General features: G+C 39.5%; 1 protein-coding gene across 1 annotated transcript in view; it reads left to right on the plus strand.

The window, feature by feature from the left end:
• Positions 1-5,834: 5,834 nt before the first annotated feature.
• Positions 5,835-24,871, plus strand: part of lamb1b (laminin, beta 1b) — a 54,547-nt gene continuing 35,510 nt past the window's right edge. The window contains exons 1-9 of the mRNA XM_017696941.2: positions 5,835-6,024; positions 7,835-7,995; positions 11,503-11,635; positions 15,711-15,784; positions 16,545-16,733; positions 21,214-21,277; positions 21,845-22,047; positions 22,251-22,371; positions 23,871-24,059. Coding sequence (XP_017552430.1) covers positions 5,994-6,024; positions 7,835-7,995; positions 11,503-11,635; positions 15,711-15,784; positions 16,545-16,733; positions 21,214-21,277; positions 21,845-22,047; positions 22,251-22,371; positions 23,871-24,059 — 1,165 coding nt within the window. The 5' untranslated portion in view covers positions 5,835-5,993. The remainder of the gene's footprint in view (positions 6,025-7,834; positions 7,996-11,502; positions 11,636-15,710; positions 15,785-16,544; positions 16,734-21,213; positions 21,278-21,844; positions 22,048-22,250; positions 22,372-23,870; positions 24,060-24,871) is intronic.

A 24,871-nucleotide genomic window follows, 5' to 3' on the forward strand; every position in this document is an offset into this window, starting at 1 on the left:
ATTTCTGGCCTTCTTTCAGTCTAGTTTACCAGAACATAAAGACGGTTTTGACTGGTTTGTAATATCTTTGTTAACTTTGCGTTGGTGATTTGGTGCTAGAATTCTTGCCTGCCTTGTAGACCGCTCTCATAAGCTCATTATTTTGACTCTGCTGTTCACAACTTGTACCCTTGAGCAGCTCATATTGCTCCAGAGCAGTGGATCCTAACCCTGGTCTTGGAGTGCCCCCTGCTCTGCACATTTCAGTGTTTCCCCTGCTCCCAATACACCTGATCTAATCAGCTCATTAACAAGCTCTCCATGACTTGAGGTGGATGTGTTGGGAGCAGGGTACACACAAAAAGGTGCAGAGCAGGTGGCGCTCCAGGACGAGGGTTGGGAACCAGTGATCCAGAGAGCCTGTTTGCTAGCCTTTGTCTGTTAGAACCACAGAGGGCACCATATTACAAGAGTTCTCTTTAAGGCAGTTCTGGTTTCCCTGATGCACAATGAAAACTCTATTTAGTAATTGCTGTATTTATTCATTACTAGCAATTGTTGAAATAATAATTATTTTTAAAAAGACAGGAGTGATTACTGAATATGAACATCTTTCATGATGCACTAGTTTCATGATTTAGAGTTTGATCTTACGTGTAATTGATGTTATTTAGTCGCATGCAAAAGTTTGGCACCGTGGTAAAATAAGGTTCTGTTGATTTTCTAAGTGAAAGTAAGTTTACACATCCTACAGACAACACAACTCCATATTATTCAATGTATTATTTTTGCCAGTATGTTAAACTCAGAATATAACATTTACCCAAACATTAGCAAGCTTAATTGTATGGTTCCTTCTTTAGATGCAAAGACATACACCCCCAATTCCAATGAAGTTGGGACATTGTGTAAAACATAAAAACAGAATACGATGATTTGCCAATCCTTTGCAACCTATATTCAATTGAATACACTACAAAGACAAGATATTTAATGTTCAAACGGATAAACTTTATTGTTTTTTGCAAATATTCACTCATTTTGAATTTGATACCTGCAACACGTTCCAAAGAAGTTGGGACAGGGACAACCAAAGACTGGGAAAGTTGAGGAATGCTCAAAAAACACCTGTTTGGAACATTCCATAGATGAAGAGGTTAATTGGAAACAGGTGAGGTTCATGATTGGGTATAAAGGGAGCAAACCTGAAAGGCTCAGCTGTTCACAAGCAAGGATGGGGCGAGGTTCACCACTTTGTGAACAACTGCATGAGCAAATAGTCCAACAGTTTAAGAACAACGTTTCTCAACGTGCAAGTGCAAGGAATTTAGGGATTTCATCGTCTACAGTCAAGGATCCAAGGATTCAAGGAGATTTTATTGTCATTCGCATCACGTGGTACATGAAGTGGAACAAAATTAAGATCTCATGGTCCAGTTTACACCCAAGAGCTGTTATTAAAATAGATAAATAAATAGAAAGTACACAAGAGAGGGAGAGTAGGAAGTTAGCAGCAATATGAAGTCCAGAGTGCAAGTTTGCTATAGCAGCATGATATTGACTTAGAGCAGTGGATAAAGTGTCTAGATAAAGTGTCTCAGTGCGGTTTAAAGTGACAGTGCCTGTAACAGTACTTGTTCTTGTAAGTGTCAGTTGGAATTTAGGAGCCTTACAGCTTCTGGTATGAAGCTGTTTCTGAGTCTGGTTGTTTTGCACTTGATGCTCCGCAGCCTCCTGCCTGAGGGGAGAGGGACAAAAAGTGCATGTGCTGGGTGGGTGGGATCCTTCCTGATGCAGGTAGCCCTTTTCCTGCATCTGGAGGTGTAAATGTCTGTGGTGCTGGGGAGGCTGACTCCAGCAATCCTCTGTGCAGCCTTCACCACCCTCTGCAGTGCTTTCCTATCTGCAGCAGAGCAGCTTCCATGCCACACGTTGATGCTGGAGCACACGACGCTCTCCACCACACATCTGTAGAAGGAGGTGAGGACTGCCCTCCCGAGTCCAGCTCGTCTCAGCCTCCTGAGGAAGTAGAGCCGCTGATGTGCCTTCCTGACCAGAGTGGAAGTGTTGTTGCTCCAGGTGAGGTTGCTGCTCAGGTGCACACCCAAGTACCTGTAGCTGTCGACCACTTCCACCTCAGAACCTCCAATGTGCAGAGGGAGGTGGTCATGATGGCCCCTTCTGAAGTCCACAATCATCTCCTTCGTCTTCTTTACGTTGATGCAGAGGTTGTTTTCTCTGCACCAACCCTCCAGGTGTTCCACCTCCTGCCTGTAGTTGGACTCATCTCTGTTTGTGATGCATCCAACCACTGCTGTGTCGTCCGCAAACTTCACAATATGACAGCCTGGAAGGATAGGTGAGCAGTCATATGTAAGCAGTGTAAACAGGAGGGGGCTCAACACACAGCCCTGAGGGGAGCCAGTGCTGAGGGTTATGGTGGGGGAGGAGATGTTGTGGATCCTCACAGACTGCGGCCTGTTGGTCAGGAAGTCTAGGACCCAGTTGCACATGGAAGAGCTCAGTCCAAGTGAGGAGAGTTTTGTTATCAGGGTCTGAGGAATCATGGTGTTGAAAGCAGATGTGAAGTCCACAAAGAGCATACGAACATAGGAATCCTTCTGCTCCAGGTGGGTGAGGGCAGTGTGGACCACAGAGGAGATGGCATCCTCTGTGGATCGATTCCTCCTGTACGCATACTGGTGTGGATCCACAGTGACGTTGATGGTGGCTTTGATGTGGGTCTGAACCAGTCTTTCAAAGCATAATATAATGTCCATAATATCATCAAAAGATTCAGAGAATCTGGAGAAATCTCTGCAAGTAAGCGGCAAGGCAGAAAACCAACATCGAATGCCCGTGACCTTCGATCCCTCAGACAGCACTGCATTAAAAACCAACATCATTCTGTAACGGATTTTACCACATGGGCTCAGGAACACTTCAGAAAACCACTGTCAGTGAACACAGTTCGTCGCTCCATCTCCAAGTGCAAGTTAAAACTCTGCCATGCAAAGTGAAAGCCATATCAACAACACCCAGAGACGCCACTGGCTTCTCTGGAGAAATCTCTGCAAGTAAGCAGCAAGGCAGAAAACCAACATTGAATGCCTGTGACCTTCGATCCCTCAGGCGGCACTACTATTATAAGAGAGTAAAATGAAACGACCCTTGTATGCTAATTTATCTGTTTTCACCTTTATATACTTGAGAATGTTAAAGTAGAGGTGGGCCTGAAATAGGCCTTTTGTCCATTTAACTGAATTTTCCGGTCCACCTTGAAACGTCACAGTAGTAATGCAAATATTTCCCATTTTTGTCAACCATAGTAAATAAAATCTCAGCAAATTCGTGGGCCAGCTGTGTTTTTATTTCATTTTTACTTAGCATTTTGCCATGACCTGAACGGGCCATTGTTTATTCAAAATATGCCAAAGCCCCAACAGCAAAAGAGGTATTAAATACTTATTCAAAAATAATTCTAAATAAAAATACATTTTAGGTCATTATTGCTAAATGATGAAGTATGTATTTCTGTTAAGGATTTTGCTCAGGTGTTGATTTGTGTTTGTCCTGCACACAGCAGCTAGTACCATATGGAAATCTGATATATGGCAATGGATTTCAAACATATGACATGCACTATATGGACTAAATTATTGGGACACACCTCTTAATCATTAAATTCAGGTGCTTCATTCAGTTACTTTGCCACAGTTATATAAGGTCAAGCCCCTAGCCATGCAGTCTGCTTTTACAAACATTAGTGAAACAATGGGTCATTCTAAAGAGCTCAGAGTTTGATTGTGATGCTATAATTGGAAGTGGTGTAAGTGGTGTAAAGCACAGCCCCACTGAACTCTGGAACAGTGGACACGTATTCTGTGGAGTGATGAATCACGCTTCTCTATCTGGCAGTCTGATGGACAAGTCTGGATTAGGTGAATGCCAGGTGAACATTACCTGTGTGACTGCATTGACTGCATTGTGCCAATTGTAAAGTTTGGTGGAGAAAGGATTGTTTTCAGGGGTTGGTCTAGGCCCCTTAGGTCCACTGAAAGTGAAATCTTAATGCTTCAGCAGACCAGGATATTTTGGATGTTTGTATGCTTCTAACCTTGTTGAAAGTCATTTTCTGTTCCAGCATAACTGAGCCCCAGTGCACAAAGCAAGGTCTATAAAGGCATGGTTGGGTGGGTTTGGTGTGGAAGAACATGACTGGCCCACACAGAGCCCTGACCTCAAAGCAAGGTCTATAAAGGCATGGTTGGGTGGGTTTGGTGTGGAAGAACTTGACTGGCCCACACAGAGCCCTGAGCTCAACCCCACCAAACACCTTTGGGATGAACTAGAACAGAGGTTGTGAGCCAGGCCCTCTCATCCAACATCACTGCCTGACCTCACAAAGGTGACCTCACAAAGATCTTCTGGGTGAATGGGCAAAATTCCCACAGACACACTCTAAAATATTGTAGAGTGCTTCCCAAAAAAGTAGAAACTATTATAGCTGCAAGGTTTGAACCAACTCCATATTAATTCCTATGGATTTACAAAGGGATTTTATAAAAGCTCCTCTAGGTGTAATGTGTAGGTGTCCCAATACTTTTGTCCATATAGTTAGCTTAAATGGATTTAACTTATACTTATCCAACTTATGTTGTCATATTTCCCTACTAGAAAACCCAGCACAGAACAGCATTGCTGATCATTAGCAAAACCAGCAGATGTTATGTTTTGGATGCTGGCATGCTGGTCAAGAGCTATGGAAGCTGATAAGCTGATCACCACCAAAACCACCGTATCCTGTGTTTTGATGCTGGTCTGATGCTAAACTAGCACCAGATCAGCATGAACTAGCATAGAGCAGCTTTGGCCAGCATGAGATGCATGCTGGTCAGTGTTGTGTTTTTTCTGTAGGGTATGACATATACCAGCGAATTTGAAATGGGCCATTATGAAATATGGGACATATTTCAGTCGTGTAACAGCACATGCATATAAACATACATGTGACATCTATAACAGAAAGTAGTATACACACACACACACACACACACACACATACACACACACTTTCTAAGCTGCTTCTCCCTCAGTGTCACCAGGGGGTGCTGGAGCCTATCCCAGTGGTCATCGGGCGGAAGGCAGGATACACCCTGGACAGGTTGCCAGTCCATCGCAGGGGAGACAGACAGACACAGACAGACACTCACACACTCACACCCAGGGGCAACGTGACATGTCCAATTGGCCTGACTGCATGTCCTTGGACTGTGGGAGGAAACCAGAGAACCCAGAAGAAATCCACGCAGACAAGAGAACATGCAAACTCCACACAGAGAGGATCCCAGTCGCCCAGCTGGTGAAGAAAGTAGTATAGAAAGCCTCAAAAACTCTGTCAGCCCTGCTGTGTCTGAAACACTCGTACCAGCATAACACACACTAACACACCACCACTACCACGCCGGTGTTACTGCAGTGCTGAGAATGATCCACCACCCAAATAGTACCTGCTCTGTGAGGGTCCATAGGGGCCCTGATCAGTAACAGGGTAAAAGGGGACTAACAAATTATCAGAGAAACAGATGGACTACAGTCTGTAACTGTAGAACTACAAAGCGCACCTACACAGTAAATGTAGCTGATGAAATGGACAATGAGCATCAAAACAAGGAGGTGGTCATAATGTTATGTTATGATGGGTGTGTGTGATCCATATATTAGGCATATATGTCCAATAGTTGATACCTTCCCATAATTTTGTATATACATCAGATCTCCGACTGGGTAGTTTAAACGCAGCTGTGTTAGTGAACAAGCCCCGCCCTCAGTGAGGAGCAGCGCTGTTTGTGAAGAGCAGGGCTGGAGCTGTAGGGAAGCTGAGGGTGACTGAAAGCCCCTCTGCGCTGAGTGCCGGTTACATGGCATATGGACCGCGTAATTCGCCTAATTAACTAAATAATCCCTCCACACTGAGCGAGATTTAATAGAGGCAGATTTTAACAGCAACAGCGATGTGGATGCTACAGGCTGCCACCATTCTGAGTAAGTCCTCATCTCCACATTCTTTAGAAAATAAGCCCTCACAACCTCAGCAGCGCTGCAAACTTGGAGTTTCTCTGCAGCCTCAACTTTAACGTTGTGACCAGACACTAACTTTGCTGATCGTTTCTCAGTCTTCTGACGTTCTGAGGTGCGATGCTGTTTTCACATCTGTAACTCTGCACGTGAAGGGTGTGAGTGTAATGTTTCACGTTAGTCACGCATGTCTGATTTTAAAAAGCATTGTACACAGATGTTGGCTGTAAACAGCTCCGTTTAGCCAGTCACCGATTTTTTCCAAATCTTTGCATAACTAAATGGTTATGATGTAAACAGAGTGTGAAATGCTCTGTTCTAGAGAAGCTTACAGAGTCAGAGTAGTTCACAGTGGTGGTGATAGGAACCAGACGTCTGAATAGTTTAATAACTCTAAAGGTTGTTATATGAAGTGATTATAAATACACTGTCTGAAGCCAGAGTCACTATTTTATCCTAAAGTTTTGGCCTCTTTCTTTAACACATCAATGCAAGAAGTTACATGCAGGGCGTTGTAAGAAAAAATAGTCAGCAAAGGGAACTTACTTTTTTAGATTCATCACTATTTTACCATCATCATTGTTACATATAAAAACTGAGAAGATTTGTGTAGGTGTGTAGGGCATTTTGGATGGTAAATAAAATGGCTATATTTACATCGTTCATGGTTCCTATCACCGCCACTGTAAAGAAATCTGGGCCAGTAATTTTGTGTACAGTCTGCCCTTTCACATCAGACCGCTCTGAATGACTTTATGCTACTATTTGACTTGATTTTTGGTTCTTTTACTTCTACTTGAGTCATTATTTAATTGTAGTAGGAATACTTTCACTGGATAGTGTTTTTTTTTTTTGCTCTACCCACTTCTGGTTGTAAATGCATTACGCCCATGTGATGCTCATTTCAGAAATTGAAAGCAGGTTTTCTGCCTGGCGCCCAAAGTGCTTGTGGAAACCAAAACATGGTCGAAGAGCAACTGCTTGTGCACATTTCACAAGATCATTTGGCTTTTACAGCAGCCCTGATGCAAGTGAAACCGAAAGCCTGGGAGGACCTTCTCTCAGACCTCTGGCTTTGTATGGAATTAGCATGCAGTACATGCTAGTTTAAGTCACTTTTTTCAGTTTTTTGTTTGTCTTGGTATAGCAAGTTGATCAAATTGATAACAATCACAAAAAGTCCTGGAATATCTTGATGGAGCAAAAGCCCAATAAAGCTCCATCAGTGTAAGTGTATATACCTGTGCACTTTTACTGTACCTCACTGCAATGTATGACTGACTATCTGTTCAAGTTCTTTCATCCTTATTCTGCGAAGGACCAATCTGTGTTGTATTTCTTGACTGCTGGATCCTATGGGGTTTATAATTAACTCAAGCAGGCAAAAGCTGTCCACCTTTCCTGTAGATATCTATCTACATATATTCAGTACATATGGGACGTATCATTGCTTTATATGGGTTCTTACATATTCTGGCTGTTGCGCACAAACTTTCAATTTTTTTGCATAATTTGAAAAGTCCAGTTACCCCTTACCTTGTGTTAAAGACTCTTAATATATGGACTACAAGAAATGGACCATTACTCGAACGAGTTACCATTTTGGAGATACAAGGTTTTTGACTTTGACAATGTATAATATGGTTAGGATATATGTATGACCCCATGTTCTGCCAAGACATAAAAAAAATGTGTATGCCTTTGTGCGTTTGTGTCCCTTTATCCTATTCCTTCAGTTTCCAAAAACTACAGCATGTAAATATTTGATGTCTTTTAGCTCTGGGTTTGGGAGTCCTGGCACAGTATTTTCCTGACCACAATGATAAATGTACGGAGGGGAGCTGTTACCCAGCCACTGGAGACCTGCTGATCGGCAGAGCTCACAAGCTCACAGCCTCATCCACCTGTGGCCTGGATGGACCAGAGACCTACTGCATCGTAAGCAACATGCAGTATATATGCACTATATAATACTTCTAAATACAGATTTTATAACGTACACCTACTTTGTACCAGCACTCATCAGGCATTTTATCAGAAACGTATACTGTATTTGTACACTTTTTATAATTACTGTTGTAGCTTGCAGTTCAGCCTATCCATCAGTCGAAAATGAGCATCACAAGACTTCTGCTGGCCAGATGTTATTTGAATGTAGCGAGAGGGATGCTGGTACAAGTGTAATATTGGGATATTTAAACACCTGAGCATCATTGCTAAGTTAAGAATGCTCCACCAAACCAAAAATATCCAGCTTACAGTGGTCCTGTGGTCAGAAATTGACCACTGATGAACAATTAGAAGATGACTGACAGAAACTGCTCGTGGAAAGATTAGCGTACACCGTGTTTAAAAACTAAAGATAGCACAATACCACTTTTTCATCTTTAGTTCTGATGCCTTGAATATCAGCTGATACTTACCTAAATTTATTTTTTAACCACTTAAACTTTAAAATGAACTGTTTTTGCACTTCACTGAAGATGAGCATCTAAAAGACTATCATGCTCAAACTACAAACCCATTTCCAAAAAAGTTGGAACACTGTAAAAAACAGATGTAAATGTAAAAATACAATGTACAAATACAATGATGTACAAATCATTTAAACCCATAATTTAATTAAAAATAGTACATAGACAATGTATCAGATGTTGAAACTGAGAATTTTTTTTTAAATATATGCTTGTTTTGAATTTGATGCCAACAACACATTTCTAAAAAGTTGGGATGGGGCAATAAAAGACTGGTAAAGACTGCACAGACAGTCCAAAAATCAACACTTACTAGCTTTGATTTTCAAGCCCTCAGAAGCAGAGAAGCAATTCTGTAGTAGAAATTATTGCATGGGCTCAGGAATACTTTGAAAACCACTGTCTGTAAAAATAGTTCATCACTACATTCCCAAATTTAAAGTTCAAACTCTGCCATGCAAAAAAGGAACCATATATAAATAGGATCTGGGAAACACTGCCATCTTCTCTGGGCCCAAGCTCATTTTGATCTCTTGGAGATCATGGACACCATGTTCTTCACCAACCAATTGTCTGGTCAGTAGTGGCTCTATGGTAGCCTCTTTCCATTGATGAATAGAGAAGGAGGGGGTGATAAATTGTGCAGCAACAGGTGGGCTACAGTCAGTTACTGTACTCCTACAGCACATAAAAATGGTAGGTGTTTCTGATTAAATGGCTAATGAGTGTAAGTAGAAGGTAGATGTCAATAAACCAGCAACTCTAGCGATTCAGTGTATGAATCTTCTGTGCTTTTTTCATGAAGGAGATGTTTGTCCCGGCAAAGATAGTAACCCCTGTGATCTTGCGTGACGTTGGATGTTGTTTGCAGAGGCCAGTGGACATCGTCCCATCTTATGTTATAATATGCTCCACTCCAACAATCTGTCTTTGATTTCCCTTCTCTAATTTGCTGTGCAAGGAAACAGAACGCATCATTGTGTGTGTGGGTGCGTGTGTGCGTAGACCTCAGTGTCTCTGTCCACTGTAAAATCCGCTTTCTCACCAACAATCGCTCCCTTTGTAGAGTGTTTGATGGGAGGTTTTCTGAGGATGATCTTTCTGTCAGAATATTCCCAGCCCCCTCAGGCATCTGCGTGACTTCTTTAGCACGTCTGTGTGGCCCACATGGCCCAGAATGTTCCACTGTGTGTATGTTTGTGTAGGCAGAGAAGGCATGGGGAGAAGCTCAGGCTTAGGCTAAGCTATAAATGTCAGTTTGTGATTGGCTCATGATCAGAGAGTGGGTAGAGGGCTCTGATCTTAGATGCAATGCGCATATACTTTAAATTATTTCTCATATATAAACTCACTTGCTATCCATATTCTCTCCACTGCATGTGCAGTAATGCTAACAGCTGTTAAATGAACATTTGCAATTGTGGAATAATTAGCACTGCCTGTCAAAAGTTAGGGGACATCTAGCCTTATTTTAAAAACTTCCAATTGGTAATTGATTTTCATTAATGATGCACCAAATAAACAACTCTCGACCAAACCCGAAATTCAGGACAGATTCAGATGTGCTGTTTTATCTATTCCTTTGAGTTAGCATAACAATGCCCATAATGCTGCCATGTTGGCAAGAGAACTGTGAGAATTAGAGGACTAATTGGGTTTTAAACAGCTTTTTATATAATTTTCAGTATATAAAGTCTTCCAAAAAACATCCAAGCTTGATTTCCGAAGTGCATCTACTATAATGATAGAAAACACCTTGTTTTTAATATATAAAGTATATGGACTGGATGAGGCTTTGGAACTGGATGCCTACCTGTCAGAAGGTGCTATTAGGAGGTGCTATTAGCACTCAGGTTGTAACACCATATTAAGAAGAAACAGCCATAAACCTCAGCAGGATCTAACGAACGCTCATGTTTGCATTAACTTTTAAAACCAGGGGTACTGAAATGATTTCTGTTGAAGAATTTCAATAAATCAGTTTATGCTGAAATGCACCAAAGACTATATAGAACACAGCTGCAGTGAACAGTGCTTGCGTTTTACTGTTTATCTGCTGTAGCTCAGATGCTATGTTAGATTTTAGCCAAAAGCTGAAAGTGCTGCTTTCAGCCATTTTCAGCTAAGAAAAATTTGGTGGCTGAAATTTTGATGATTTATTTTTATTCTTATTTATAAAATAAGGAAGAAATACCAGGAAAGACTGTGTTAACATATAGCCTTATAGCTCATTGCTAATTTCAAGTGTGTCCACTTCATGTTCATCAAAGTGTCTTCCTAAACTTTTGCCTAAATCATGAATTGACAGTTTTTTTCCAAACTATCATTAAAAGCACATTCTGAGACTGTTTTGGCTCAGTGGTTTCCTTAAACACCTGAATGGCTTGAATGCTGATGAGTACACAACAAAGGGGAAAAAAATAGAGATGGCATATCAGTATTTATATAATATCAGCAGCAAAACCTGCATCAGATACCAAAGGGAAAAAAGAATGAATCTGATCAAATCCTGTAACAAATCTATCCTGAAATAGAATACACACTCACCACCATGCGATGTTGTTAGCTGTGCATTTCTTCCTGTGAGGTAGCAGAGTGATTTAGTAGTTTAATTGTGATGCCTACTTTTAGATGTTCATCCTTAATGAAGTGCTTCAATAAAGCTTTTTACTTTTAAAGAAAAAATATCAGAACAAGATCAGCCTATACTCAATGTTTCAATATTGACTTCAGTATTAATATTGAGTTTTGTAGTTACTGCAAAAAGGGCAGGATATAAACAACTCTATATATTTGACATGGTAAGTTCTTGCACATTGACAACGAATGCTCATGTTTCACAGCACTGAGAAAAACCTGGTGTTTCCAAATATGTGATGGTATGTGAAAGAGTGAGTAACAGTTGCAAAGCCAACACATCTGTTCTACAGACTCTGCAGATCCATAAATGCACTTCTCTATCTGTCTTCAGGCTGGAAAGTGTTTTGAGTGTGACTCTCGAGAGAAGTACAATGAGTACACCTACCCCAACAGCCACACCATCGACAATGTGGTCACAACCTTCACTCCCAACAGGCTCAAAACATGGTGGCAGTCCCAGAACGGTGAGAGTGCTCTTGTTGGTGTTTATATTTGTGGGGGAGGTGGGGGTTGGAGTGATAGTTTAGTTTAACATGTTTCCATACCCCCAGTTCACCAAATCAGCCAAGACATGTTTTGTGTCTGAAGTTTGTTTCTTTAGTTTTACACTACAATGAGCTATGAGACTAATGTAGCTAACAAGTAATGGAAACTTTTACCCCACCAATTACTCATGGAAATCTGATAAATGGCAAGATATGAATTTCAAACATGTGACATATATAAGCATATGTATGGATTTCCCTTAAATTATGCTGGATGTACAACTTATATTAGTTGCATAGAGACATGTGACATATATATCACATTGAACATATATTAGTGTAACGGGGAGCGAGGAGACGGACGCACGTGCTGAAGTAAGCAAGATTTATTAAGGGCAAATCCAGGGTCATGGTCAAGACGGTCCAAAGTCAAATGGCCAAGACGGATAGATCGGGGTGCAGACATAACATAAACCAGAATCACCAACACAGCAGATAACAATTCAGACGAACATACATTAAACAAAGACCAGCCAAGACAAAAGGGAAAACACAGGGCTTAAATACACAGCGGGAAGACGAGGGACCGGTGAAATCAATCAGGAGCGGAGTCACAAAACAAGGGGCGTGAATCAAAACAAATGCACATGGAAGACCAAAACAAAAAAGCACATGGAGTGGGAGGAGCCAATCATGACAATTAGCAACACATATATTAAACCGTATATGATAGAAATCGTTGTTCATATATGGATGGCATGTTTTACTCCTATATGCTAGCTTTATGTTATATAATTTAAGGTTTTTGTTGCCAAAACTTATGTACATAAGACTGTACATTTGAATATGAATCTAAATAGCTTAGAATACATGAAATCCATTTAATTTTGGCATACTTTTTTAAATGAAGCAAGAACATGTATGCATCTTCATTGTTTGTTTCACATGCACATGAACATTAGCATAATAGCTATCTAACAAAATATATTGTTTCCTGACATATTAAAATAATGTAATGTTTAAAAGCAAACAATTATTGTGTTAATTAATACAACTATACTGCAACATCTTCAAAGATGTGTTAGACATATATTGCTGCTGCCGGAGCAAAACCTCGTATCTCTAAATTTATAATTTTAAAAACATACTTTGCTTTTAATGTTCTTTCAGAGCCATTTTTGGCCATTTCTTTTGGTCTATAAAATTTACACACAGTGTAAAGGGCAACAGGCATTTTCAAATTATGTCAAAAACCGAAAAACCACCATTAGCATCATTTTGTTGCATAAGCTCATATAGACTTGATTATGTGGTTTCTTACCTTTGATGAAATATTGTTATCTGTAGAAAAAGAAACAGTAATAAATATCTTGGAGCCTGAATTTTGGTCCATTTTCATAGATTTATGTCGTATAGTGTCAGAAACCACATATTCAAGTCTGTTTGAAATAACTTAACCATTCGGCAAAGTTTGAGGCACGATTTAGACCTCAGATAGCATCATGCTATTATTGCGGTAGATTAGCCACATTAGCCTCATAGCCCCAGTGCAAAACTAAATAAGCAAACTTCAGACACCAAACATGTCTTGTCTGATTGGTTTATGGTGTAAGAGGAAACTGTGTACATTATAAAAATTGTGTAAAACAATTCTAATTTATTTTTATAGGTGATAATTATTCGGTCTGAACAGGGCTTTAGACACGCTGATATGAAACACTAGATACACAACATTACACTCCAGTGCTGAGGCTGTTCGATCAGAGTACACTTCCTGTGGAAATGCACAGTGTCCCCTGGAGAGTGACCCTGGCCAGGGGAGGAGAGAGAAAATTCAGCCAAAAAAAAGAAGGGAGGAAATGGAAGGAACAAGAGAAAGCAAGACAGTATGAGAAAGGATGACCACTGCAGCTGGGTGTGGGAACTAGCTTTCCTGCTGCTTCCCTAGCGACCACGTTGTGACTGTGCAGATGGGTTGGATTCACAAACAGGGTATTCCATCACTAATTCTGCAAGTGAGGAGAATTATGAATGATGTGTTTGGAATTTGGAATTCCCTTTTTCCAGGGAGAATTCATTTCTGTCATGCTAACAGTCTTTAGCATATCTTCTGGCAAAAGCACAGATTTTAAATCTGCTATGTCAGAAAGTTTAGACAGAGCTGAGAAGCCTTCTACACTCCAGCTATGTTATTCATCACATTTCTTCATGAAAAACTCAAAAATCTGTGTAGGAACTGGATTAGTTTTACCAGAGAACTGTAGCTGGATTAGTTTTACCAGAGAACTGTACCTGGATTAGTTTTACCAGAGAACTGTAGCTGGATTAGTTTTACCAGAGAACTGTAGCTGGATTAGTTTTACCAGAGAACTGTACCTGGATTAGTTTTACCAGAGAACTGTAGCTGGATTAGTTTTACCAGAGAACTGTAGCTGGATTAGTTTTACCAGAGAACTGTAGCTGGATTAGTTTTACCAGAGAACTGTAGCTGGATTAGTTTTACCAGAGAGGGTTGTGTGATAGAAATGGCTGGTGTAGCGTAGTACAGGCCGGGGTTATTAGGATTAGGGTTATTATAACTAAGTTTATTAGTTTTAGTTTTGCTTTATTTTTCATTCTACTTTTGATTTAAGTTTAGTTTCAGCTGGTCTTAAATTTTTTGGAATTAACTTTGCTTTTAGTTTTATGATGAGGTATTTGGTAAGGATAGGATAAAATGGTCACAACAGTGATCGGCTCGGCTTTCCTTAAAGACGGAACGCAAACGGGACCCACGTCTTTAACTCTCACTGATGCAATGAAAGAAAACTAAAACTATTTTTGTTTTCTGAGTAATTCTATTTAGTTTTATTTAGTTATGCAGTGAACATAATTTACATTTGGTTTTCAGGTTTTGGAAACTATTTTATCTTTTTATTTATATCTTTTTAGTAATAATTTGAATTTACTATAAAACTTGGGAGGGTACAGTTAAATCATTTTTTTTATTGTTTACAAAGATCTGAGGGGCCACCTATGACTAAATGTATATGTAATTAGACTGACTGTAATACAGGCCTGCTACAGTTCATTTTTACATTGTTGAAATACAACCATTTTTAATATGTTAATTGGCTTTGCTACAGAATGTATTTTCAAGCGCTCGGTTCAGTCCGCTGAAATGCTTGCTGGGTCCTGACCACGATCCACCATTTCACAATACTGGTGTAATAGGTAACGCTGCTGGCCCCCATGTGACAGACTGGAGTTTAATTCCCCACCTGCTCAAACAGACCATGACATATGTGTCACTAGGTGAGACTCCTAATACAACAATCGTCCTCGATTCAGTTTTAAGTTCCTTTGGATGAGAGTGTCAGCTGAGTGTCATGAATATAAATAATTTGTCAAGCTTCATGTGGCTTATTTGTATGATAAATTGTTTCCCCGGATTCCCAGAGATAGCCCAGTGTTACACCACACTCAGTAACAACATGTTGCATGTGTCCCTTAACAGGTTCATTTGCTCTATTAGCATGAGATGAACTAGAACAAGACTACTGTTACTGTTATTGTTGTCTACTGCTGAAAAACTACAGACTTTGTCAATTCATACTGGGAAAATCACTCCACAATTATGATTGTTTTTCAAATATTACAGTAAAAACTATACACACTGCAGATTCATACTGGATGAAAAAATAGACTCTCATCAGTATTCACTTAAAAGAACTTTGGGCTTCACTCTGCAAAAATGGCATCTTGGTATCTTAACCATATTATTAGATCATATAACTTATTTATAGATATATTAAATGATATTATTAAGTGAAATTATCTCACTGAGTTTCAGGCATAGGTCTTACAACAAGCAAAATTATCCAATATACTGTAAGGAGATAATTTGACTTAATGAAACACCTTAGAACAAGTAGGACCTTTAGAAATAAGGCAAATAATCTTATAAGGCTACAGCAGTCTCAAAATGGGAAATATAAATGACTAGACTTAAGATCATTTCACTTGCCAAGATCATTTTTTGCAGCAGAGACACTGAACTCTTTGTTTCTTTCAGGAGAGGAGAACGTGACCATTCAGCTGGACTTGGAGGCTGAATTCCACTTCACACATATCATCATGACCTTTAAGGTAACACCCAGCGAACACACAGACACACAATACACACCCCACTCTACTTCAGGAATCTAGTGCCTCTAGTGAATGTAGAACATACATGTAAGTTTGTTTCAACTTTTTATGGCAGTTCATATAGGTCAGTGTCACTTTGCTCAAACTCAACATGAATGTGTATGTGTATATGTGTTAGGGTGTGTGTGTGTGTGGGTGGGTGTGGGTGTGGATAGTATTAATGTATCCCAGCTATGGGTAGATAACATTGTAAAAATACATTGTAAAAATCACAATTTCATCACATGTATATATATCATGCCATATATACCAATGTCATGTTACAAGATCTCTCATGTTGGTCTGTATTAACCTTTTCTAATGATAGGTTGAGTATTGCATTAGTTCAGGCAGACCACAAAGTCAAGCTCAGCTGATTGCCAACTATTCATTAGCTAAATTCATCAGTGCGCTTGTCTAAGCTGCTATAGGCTGCCATTCTTGTTGCTTCCTCTGCAAGCCACTTTGAAACTCATCATTATATGTTCATATAAGCATATCATGACATAATTTATCATGATAATGATGATATAGCATTAAATTACTTATGCTTAATCTCAGCCATCATAGGGATATTAGCTGTCAGCCATCGGGGGTTTGCTGTGAGATGATGCTGCCTTTACCCATTAAATGTACTAGAGGTTTTGATATGACCTGTTCTGCTGTGTTGGACTCATTCCATGTACATAAGGTATTAATCTGTGATGTATTTTGCTTAAAGACATTTCGTCCTGCGGCAATGGTGATCGAACGGTCAGCAGATCATGGCCAGAGCTGGAAGGTGTACCGTTATTTTGCATTCGATTGCTCCGCATCCTTTCCATACATCTCCCAGGGTCCAGTCATCAATGTTGATGATGTCATCTGTGATTCACGCTACTCTGACATGGAGCCTTCAACAGAAGGAGAGGTGTGTAACACACACCCATATACACATATTTTACAAAGCTCACTGACTTATCATCATTCTTTACAGAATGTGGACTAATATCACATTAAATTTGAAAACGAATTTGGTTTGGGGTTGAATTTTGGCTTCAAGCTCAAAACTCCAGAACTCCAGCCCAAGTTCTCAGTCTCTTCTCATACTAGAACCACAAGGCATGATCCAAACTCACAAAAAACACACTTTATATAAACTATCAGTGTAAAAAGCTATGCTAACACTTGGAGTAGGTAAATTGGAAACAACAAATTTGCCACAGTGCAAACATAAGCTCAGTTAACAAAAAAATAATACATTTATGGTCAGAGCATGGGTGGGTCAGTTAACTTTTGGACTTTGACCAAGACTGTCCTCTTTGACCTCTGTCCTAATGTCCATGACAGCTCTTTCTCTCTTATAAATAAATTTGGGTCAAAAACATATAATCCAAATTGTATGATTATGTTTCAGCAGTTTGCATTCAACAGAGTTACTACCTGATGTGCTCTGGGCCAGCCTCTTTGCAAATTTACTATTTACTAAAAGCACGCTTGAATTGTTGTACAGCAGCTGTCCTTGGGATTAAGGCAACTAAACTATATCTGACAGCTGACAGAATGTAACTCTGGGGAGCAACAAGGAGGCGGATGCATGTGGCAAGACAAGCGAGATTTATTATGGGCAAATCCAAACTCTGGGTCAGAACATTCCAGGGAAAAGACATGACAAAAAATGAACACAGGGATAAACAAACACCAAACAATGCAAACACTTCAAACAGCCCAAACAACACATCAAACAAACAAACAACTAGGAAAAACACAGGGCTTAAATACAGAGACAGCAAGGGGGTTAATAAGACACAGCTGATGAACACAGGTGGATACGATCAAGGGCAGGGTCTGGAAACAAGGGGGCAGGACCAGGAAGAAAAACAAAGAAACACATGGACCAGACCAAAATCAAAACAAAAGCACATGACAGGACTAAAAGGTAAACAAAAGCACATGGAGGAGTAGGAGGGGCCAATTGTGACACAGAAGAATTCTTTATTATTTTTACATTATTTCAGGTTTATTAAGTATTTTTATCCGTTCCGTGTTCATTTTTAGGCATTAACTGTATAAGTTAATAACTTTTGGTGAACTGGCTAAACCGCACATAGACAGTATTGTATGTTTTATATACTACAGTGTTCCAAATACTGTTCTACCCTATAGTGCCTTAGCATCTCATTGTCTACTTTAGGGGTGTTCAGTCTTATCCAGGAAGGGCCAGTGTGATTGGGTTTTCATCCCAGACAAGAAGAGCACAACTGATTTCACTCATTTAATCAGTCAGCCTCAATCTTTAAACAACTGATCAAGTGTGCTCTTGCTTTGTTTCAATGAAAACCTGCAACCACAACGTCCCTTTTCTGATAAGACTGGACACCCCTAGTCTACTTGTATGTCTTTCTAAATCAAATCAGATCAAATAAAATTTATTTGTGTGGCGCTTTTTACAACCCCAATTCCAGTGAAGTTGGGACGTTGTGTAAAACATAAGTAAAAACAGAATACGATGATTTGCAAATCCTTTTCAACCTATATTCAATTGAATACACTACAAAGACAAGATATTTAATGTTCAAATGGATAAACTTTATTGTTTTTTGCAAATATTCACTCATTTTGAATTTGACGCCTGCAACACGTTCCAAAGAAGTTGGGACAGGGGCATGTTTACCACTGTGTTACATCACCTTTCCTTTTAACAACACTCAATAAGCGTTTGGGAACTGAGGACACTAATTGTTGAAGCTCTGTAGGTGGAATTCTTTCCCATTCTTGCTTGATGTACAACTTCAGTTTCTCAACAGTCCGGGGTCTCCGTTGTGGTATTTTGCGCTTCATAATGCTCCACACATTTTCAATGGGAGACAGGTCTGGACTGCAGGCAGGCCAGTCTAGTACCCACACTCTTTTACTATGAAGCCACGCTGTTGTAACATGTGCAGAATGTGGCTTGGCATTGTCTTGCTGAAATAAGCAGATACGTCCCTGAAAAAGACGTAGCTACCCACACCATGGGCACTAACACACCCCAATACCATCAGAGATGCTGGCTTTTGAACTTTGTGCTGATAACAATCCGGACAGTCCTTTTCCTCTTTGGCCCGGAGGACCATGATTCACCATGATTCACCATGATTTCCAAAAACAGTTTGAAATGTGGACTCGTCAGACCACAGGACACTTTTCCACTTTGCGTCAGTTCATCTCAGATGAGCTCGGGCCCAGAGAAGCTGGCGGCGTTTCTGGGTGGTGTTGATATGTGGCTTCGCTTTGCATGGCAGAGTTTTAACTTGCACTTGTAGATGGAGCGACGAGCTGTATTCACTGACAATGGTTTTCTGAAGTGTTCCTGAGCCCATGTGATAATATCCACTACAGAACGATGTCGGTTTTTAATGCAGTGCCACCTGAGGGATCGAAGGTCACGGGCATTCAATGTTGGTTTTCTGCTTTGCCGCTTACTTGCAGAGATTTCTCCAGATTCTCTGAATCTTTTGATGATATTATGGACTGTAGATGATAAAATCCCTAAATTCCTTGTGATTGCACGTTGAGAAACGTTGTTCTTAAACTGTTGGACTATTTGCTCACGCAGTTGTTCACAAAGTGGTGAACCTCGCCCCATCCTTTCAGGGATGCTGCCTTTATACTCAATCATGACACTTACCTGTTTCCAATTAACCTGTTCACCTTCCAGAGTTTGGGATCTTTGTAAGAAAAGGCTCTTCCCCACACTGAAACCTTCTGAAATCTAGGAACTATTAAAAAGCCAGCACTCTGTGATCTTGAGTAATCGTGATGTCTCGTAATAGGAAATAAGGTCTTGTAATAAGGTACTCAGGAGCGAGCCTATGTAGGGCTTTATATATCAATAAAATAATTTAACAGGCAGCCAGTGAAGTGATGCTAGCATTGGACTGATATGATCAAATTTTCTAGTTTTAGTGAAGACTGGGGTTCAATCCCCTACCAGGGCGAGCACCCTACACTATACCAATAAGGGTCCTTGGGTAAGACTTCTAATACCACCTTGGCCTACCTGTGTAAAATGATCAAATTGTAAGTCGCTCTGGATAAGAGCGTCAGCAAAATGCCATAAATGTAGCCTCGAAGTAATAAAGGCATGTTCTAGTGTTTGTGTGTCATGCAGGGATAGGGCATTTCTTATCTTGGCAATGTTACGAAGATGTAAAAAAGCTGTTCTGGTGATGCTCCCTATGTGCTGATCAAATGATAAATCTGAATCAATTGTGATGCCAAGATTTTTTGCTGCTGAGCCAGGTGTAACTGGAAAGTCAGTGAGATTTAAAATTAAATCTGGTAATTTATTTCTTGCTAATTTTGGACACAGAAGGAGAACCTCTGTTTTGTTACTGTTTAGTAGGAGGAAATTATGTAACATCCAGCATTTCATGTCTTAAACACAGTCCTCTATTTTCTTTAATCTGTATTTGTCATCAGGCTTGGCTGATATGTACAGTTGCTTATCGTCTGCGTAACAATGAAAATTAATGCCATGGTTAATTATAACTGTGCCTAACGGTAACATGTATAGAGTAAATAATAGTGGTCCTAAAATAGAGCCTTTCCAATTCCAAATCTTACTTTTTAATAATTGGAAGACAAATTGTTTACACTGATGAACTGATAACATTCTGTTAGGTAAGATCTGAGCCATGATAGGGCTGTCCCTGTGATTCCAACCATGTTTTCTAACCTTTCTAGGAGAATATTGTGGTCTATTGTATCAAAAGCTGCGCTGAGGTCAAGTAGCACTAACAGGGTTACGTAGCCTTGATCAGAGGCAAGAAGAAGATCATTAGTTATCTTAACTAGAGCCGTCTCAGTGCTGTGATGTGGCCTGAATCCACATTGGAATTTTGCATATATATGGTTCTGATGTAGATATGAACTAAGTTGTTGGGCCACAGCTTTTTCTAAGATCTTAGACATAAATGCTAAGTTAGAAATAGGCCTGTAATTAGACAACACGCTAGCATCAATATTTGGTTTCTTGATCAAAGGTTTGATAACTGCTAGTTTAAAAGCTTTGGGTACATGGCCCAGGCTAAGGGACGAGTTTGCTATAGTTAAAAGAAGGTTTATAATAACTGGCAGTACTTCTTTGAGTAATTTTGAGGGAATTGCATCGAGTGTGCAGGTTGTGCAATTTGCAGAGGAGATAATCTTCTCTAGTTCTAGCTGTGGGAGTGGGTGAAAAGTTTCCAGCCTTTTTTCTACAACTGTGTTTTGTTTTATATCAGCCAAGTCAGATGACAGCCAAGTTGGATTTAATACTGTGGGTTGAATTTGTTGTGTAATATTTGTTGTTGTGTGTATTTGTATGTGTGTGTGTGTGTGTGTGTGTGTGTGTGTGTGTGTGTGTGTGTGTGTGTGTGCGCATACAGGTCATTTTCAGAGCTCTTGACCCTGTGTTTAAGATTCCTGACCCCTACAGCCAGCATATACAGAGTGAGTAGCCATCATTTCACCATGGCAACCCTTTCATCTCAGCATGAATCCATCACTGTGCTCTCAGACACATCAATGGAGTTGTGTCCGTATATGTGCATGTGAAGTAGAGAGAGAATCCATGAACAGTTCCCCTAATGTCCCCAACCAAGGTCAAAATGTCAAATCATAGATTGTTAAAAAATAGCTGGGTGTTAGATTCTTTCATGTGAATGTGCCTTTATGTTGTGTGTGTGTTACTTTTTTTATCTTGTTAGTTCATGTCCTTGGTCATATTACGTGCAACTCACCATGCCATTTTAAAGACAGAATTCTTGCGTTCCTGCAATCTTTCATTGAAGTCAAGTGACTTTTACTCTTCTCTAAAATGCCTGTCAATCGGTAGAGAATAAATTAACCAATAATATCACATTTTACCTTTTTACCTCTTCCTTTCACCATCCCCATCAAGAGAAACTCAACATCTGTTTTTTACTTAGCATCTATATATTTGGGTTGTTGTGACACACCAGTAAAGGTGTGTGTGTGTGTATTTCTACATGTATGTTCATATGTGTGCATTTGAAGATCTGCTGAGGATAACAAACCTCCGTGTGAGAATGCTAAAGTTACACACCCTCGGTGATAACCTGCTGGATGGTCGTGAGGAGATCAAACAGAAGTATTACTATGCCCTCTATGACATGGTTGTTCGTGGCAGCTGCTTCTGTTATGGTCATGCCTCCGAGTGTGCGCCAGTCAGAGGAATCGAAACAAGTGAGGAAGGGATGGTGAGTAACAACCAACAACAAAAAAAGACCAACATCACAGTCAGCATTCTTACACCATTTATTGTTTGTCTATATGTATCTATGTTACTGTACATGTGTGTATATTTGTGTCTCTTTGTTTCTGTGTGTGTGTGTGTGTGTGTGTGTGTGTGTGTGTGTGTGTGTGTGTGTGTGTGTGTGTGTGTGTTTGTTTGCTCACACAGGTTCATGGCCTCTGTATATGCAAGCATCACACTACTGGGCTGAACTGTGAGGAGTGTCAGGGGTTTTATCAAGATGTGCCTTGGAGACCAGCAGAAGGCCGAAACACCAACGCATGCAAGAGTATAAGACACATACACACAATTCATGCACAACAAACATTTACACACACAAGCATGTACTTACAAATGTACACAGGCATACACACACGCTCACAAAGCATGTTGTCTTGATGTCATTTCACCTTCACCGCAAACTACAGAGACCACACTTCATTTATTTAATTTCTAGTTGAAATTACCAAAAAGTTATTCATTTCATAGCATCAGGAAAAATACAGAAAGCATATTAACAAAATTTACTCTGAAGTCTCAACAGATAAAAATAATGATAATAATAATAATAATAATAATAATAATAATAAAAATAATATTTTTTTTCAGTATTCAGTTTGTCCACCTTTTGCTTTTATTATAGATTCCATTCTTTTCGGGAAACCTGCTGTCATATGCAGAAACCTGCTGATTTTTCTACACCTCCAAAGATCAATTGGTTGAATTTTCAGTTTCTTACATACCAAGTGATCATAATCACATTCTGTGATGTTGGGTCTGGACTGGGTGGTCAGTCTATTGCTCTGAGGCCACCAGCAGCTTCTTTGTTCCATGTGCAACTCCCAGGTCTTGCGTAGTTGTTAGGAGTCCCATTTTCACTTATACATATACATGTAATATTTACAGTACCAGTAAAAAGTTTAGCCCCAACCCTAACCCAACTGCAAGTATGATTTGTATTATTTTAAAGACCTAACAGCCTATGCTTAGCAATTTACTGCATGGTGTTGCCAAATGGCAACAATTTTCTGCTTTTAATTTTTGTAAGACAAGAATATAAAAGTCAGGTTTTTTTTTTGAGAAATGGAAAGCTTTGTATAGTCATTGTCCAAAGCAAAAAAGTATCTCCATATTAACAGCTTTTCATGAGAAGGCAAAAACATTCTTTACTTTTAATGATTTTATTCCAATTTGCAGTTTTGGAGCATTTATGTTGGTCCAATCATCATAACATTTTCAGCCAATGTAGAGGACAGGTGCTCAAACTATATATAAAAAAAATGAAAATCGCAAAAATGGAGATACAATGAGTAACATGGTACTTTTACGTGATCTTTTTGCATCTCACATTGATGTTAACATAATGTGTTTATGCATATATTGCTTTTAGGAACGTGGTTGTTTTCATGCCTGAATAAAGAATGTGGTCCATTGTCACATGCTGTTATCATTTGACAACCCTAGCAAAAATCTTTTTTTTTGTTTTCAGCAATTAACAAAGTGTCAGCATGTGTGTATCTTCTTTGGTTTTGTTGTAAAAAGTGGCACCTGGTGAAGCAGTTTAGGCTTTATTTGAAGAAATAGAAGTTTAGCTTTCTTTAACATTTTGAATAATTCTGTAGGTGTTATTTCATAGGAAATGAAGTAAACATGTCTGTTAGCTTTGACTGTAGGCATGTCCAAACTTTTGACTGGTATTAGACAATACCACAACATATTTATTTAAAGATGTTTTATTGACGTGTCTGTTTCTCTATTCCTCTTAGTCTTCAACTCTCTCTGTTTTAGGATGTGAGTGCAACCATCACACTGACAGATGTCACTTTGACATGGCCGTGTATCTGTCGTCTGGGAATGTGAGTGGAGGAGTCTGTGATAGCTGTCAGCACAACACACAGGGCCAGCACTGTGAGGGCTGTAAGCCTTTCTTTTACCAGCACCCCAACAGACATCTCAGAGACCCTCACATCTGCGAACGTAAGTGTGTGTGGAGTGTAGAGTATGTCCACAAAAGTCCTAGGAAAAAAATATTCAGACGATGTATCATACACCTGAAAGCAGCAGGAATGTAAGTTAGGGAAAAGTAAGCAATGATCTGCACCGCAATCATCTCAATTCTTACATACATACAAAACTCATCTTCCAAAAATACACACTGAGACACTCTGCACATGAGCATTCACACAAACCAGAAGTGTTTTGGAACAGTGTAGACTAATTAAGAAATTCAGCTTATCATATTTAGAGAATAAAAAAGGCTGTGCGTTTGATCCCATATCCGATACCATACCCACAGTGGTGGGAGCATCATGATATGGGGGCTGCTTTTCTGCAAACTATAAGAGGCATTACTTGTCATCGATGGAAACATGAGTACATAGAGTGATGTACTGGGAGATATAAGAGGAAAATGTAATCTCATCAACCAAGAAACTTCTGGGTAGAAGAAGGATATCCTAACAAGACAACAAACCCAAAATAGAGTCAAATAACTCAAGACTAGTATCTAAAAAAAGGATGTGAAGATGCTTACATGATCAGGCTTATATACTCACAATCCCTTTGAAAATGTATGGAGGATTCTAAAAATTGCCAGTCCACAAAATGAAAAACAAAACTAAATCACAATATTGCAAAAGGCCAATTACTTCTCAAAGCTGTAATTTTACAACAACATGGGGTCTGAATACTTTTTCCCTTTCAGTTTTACTTTTTAAACATATCCTTGTTAATGCAAATGTCTATATGTACTTTTGTATTCATATTTTTAATTACAACATCTGTAGACA

The sequence above is a fragment of the Pygocentrus nattereri genome, chromosome 1 (genome assembly GCF_015220715.1).
Source record: "Pygocentrus nattereri isolate fPygNat1 chromosome 1, fPygNat1.pri, whole genome shotgun sequence".
Lineage (NCBI taxonomy): Eukaryota > Metazoa > Chordata > Actinopteri > Characiformes > Serrasalmidae > Pygocentrus > Pygocentrus nattereri.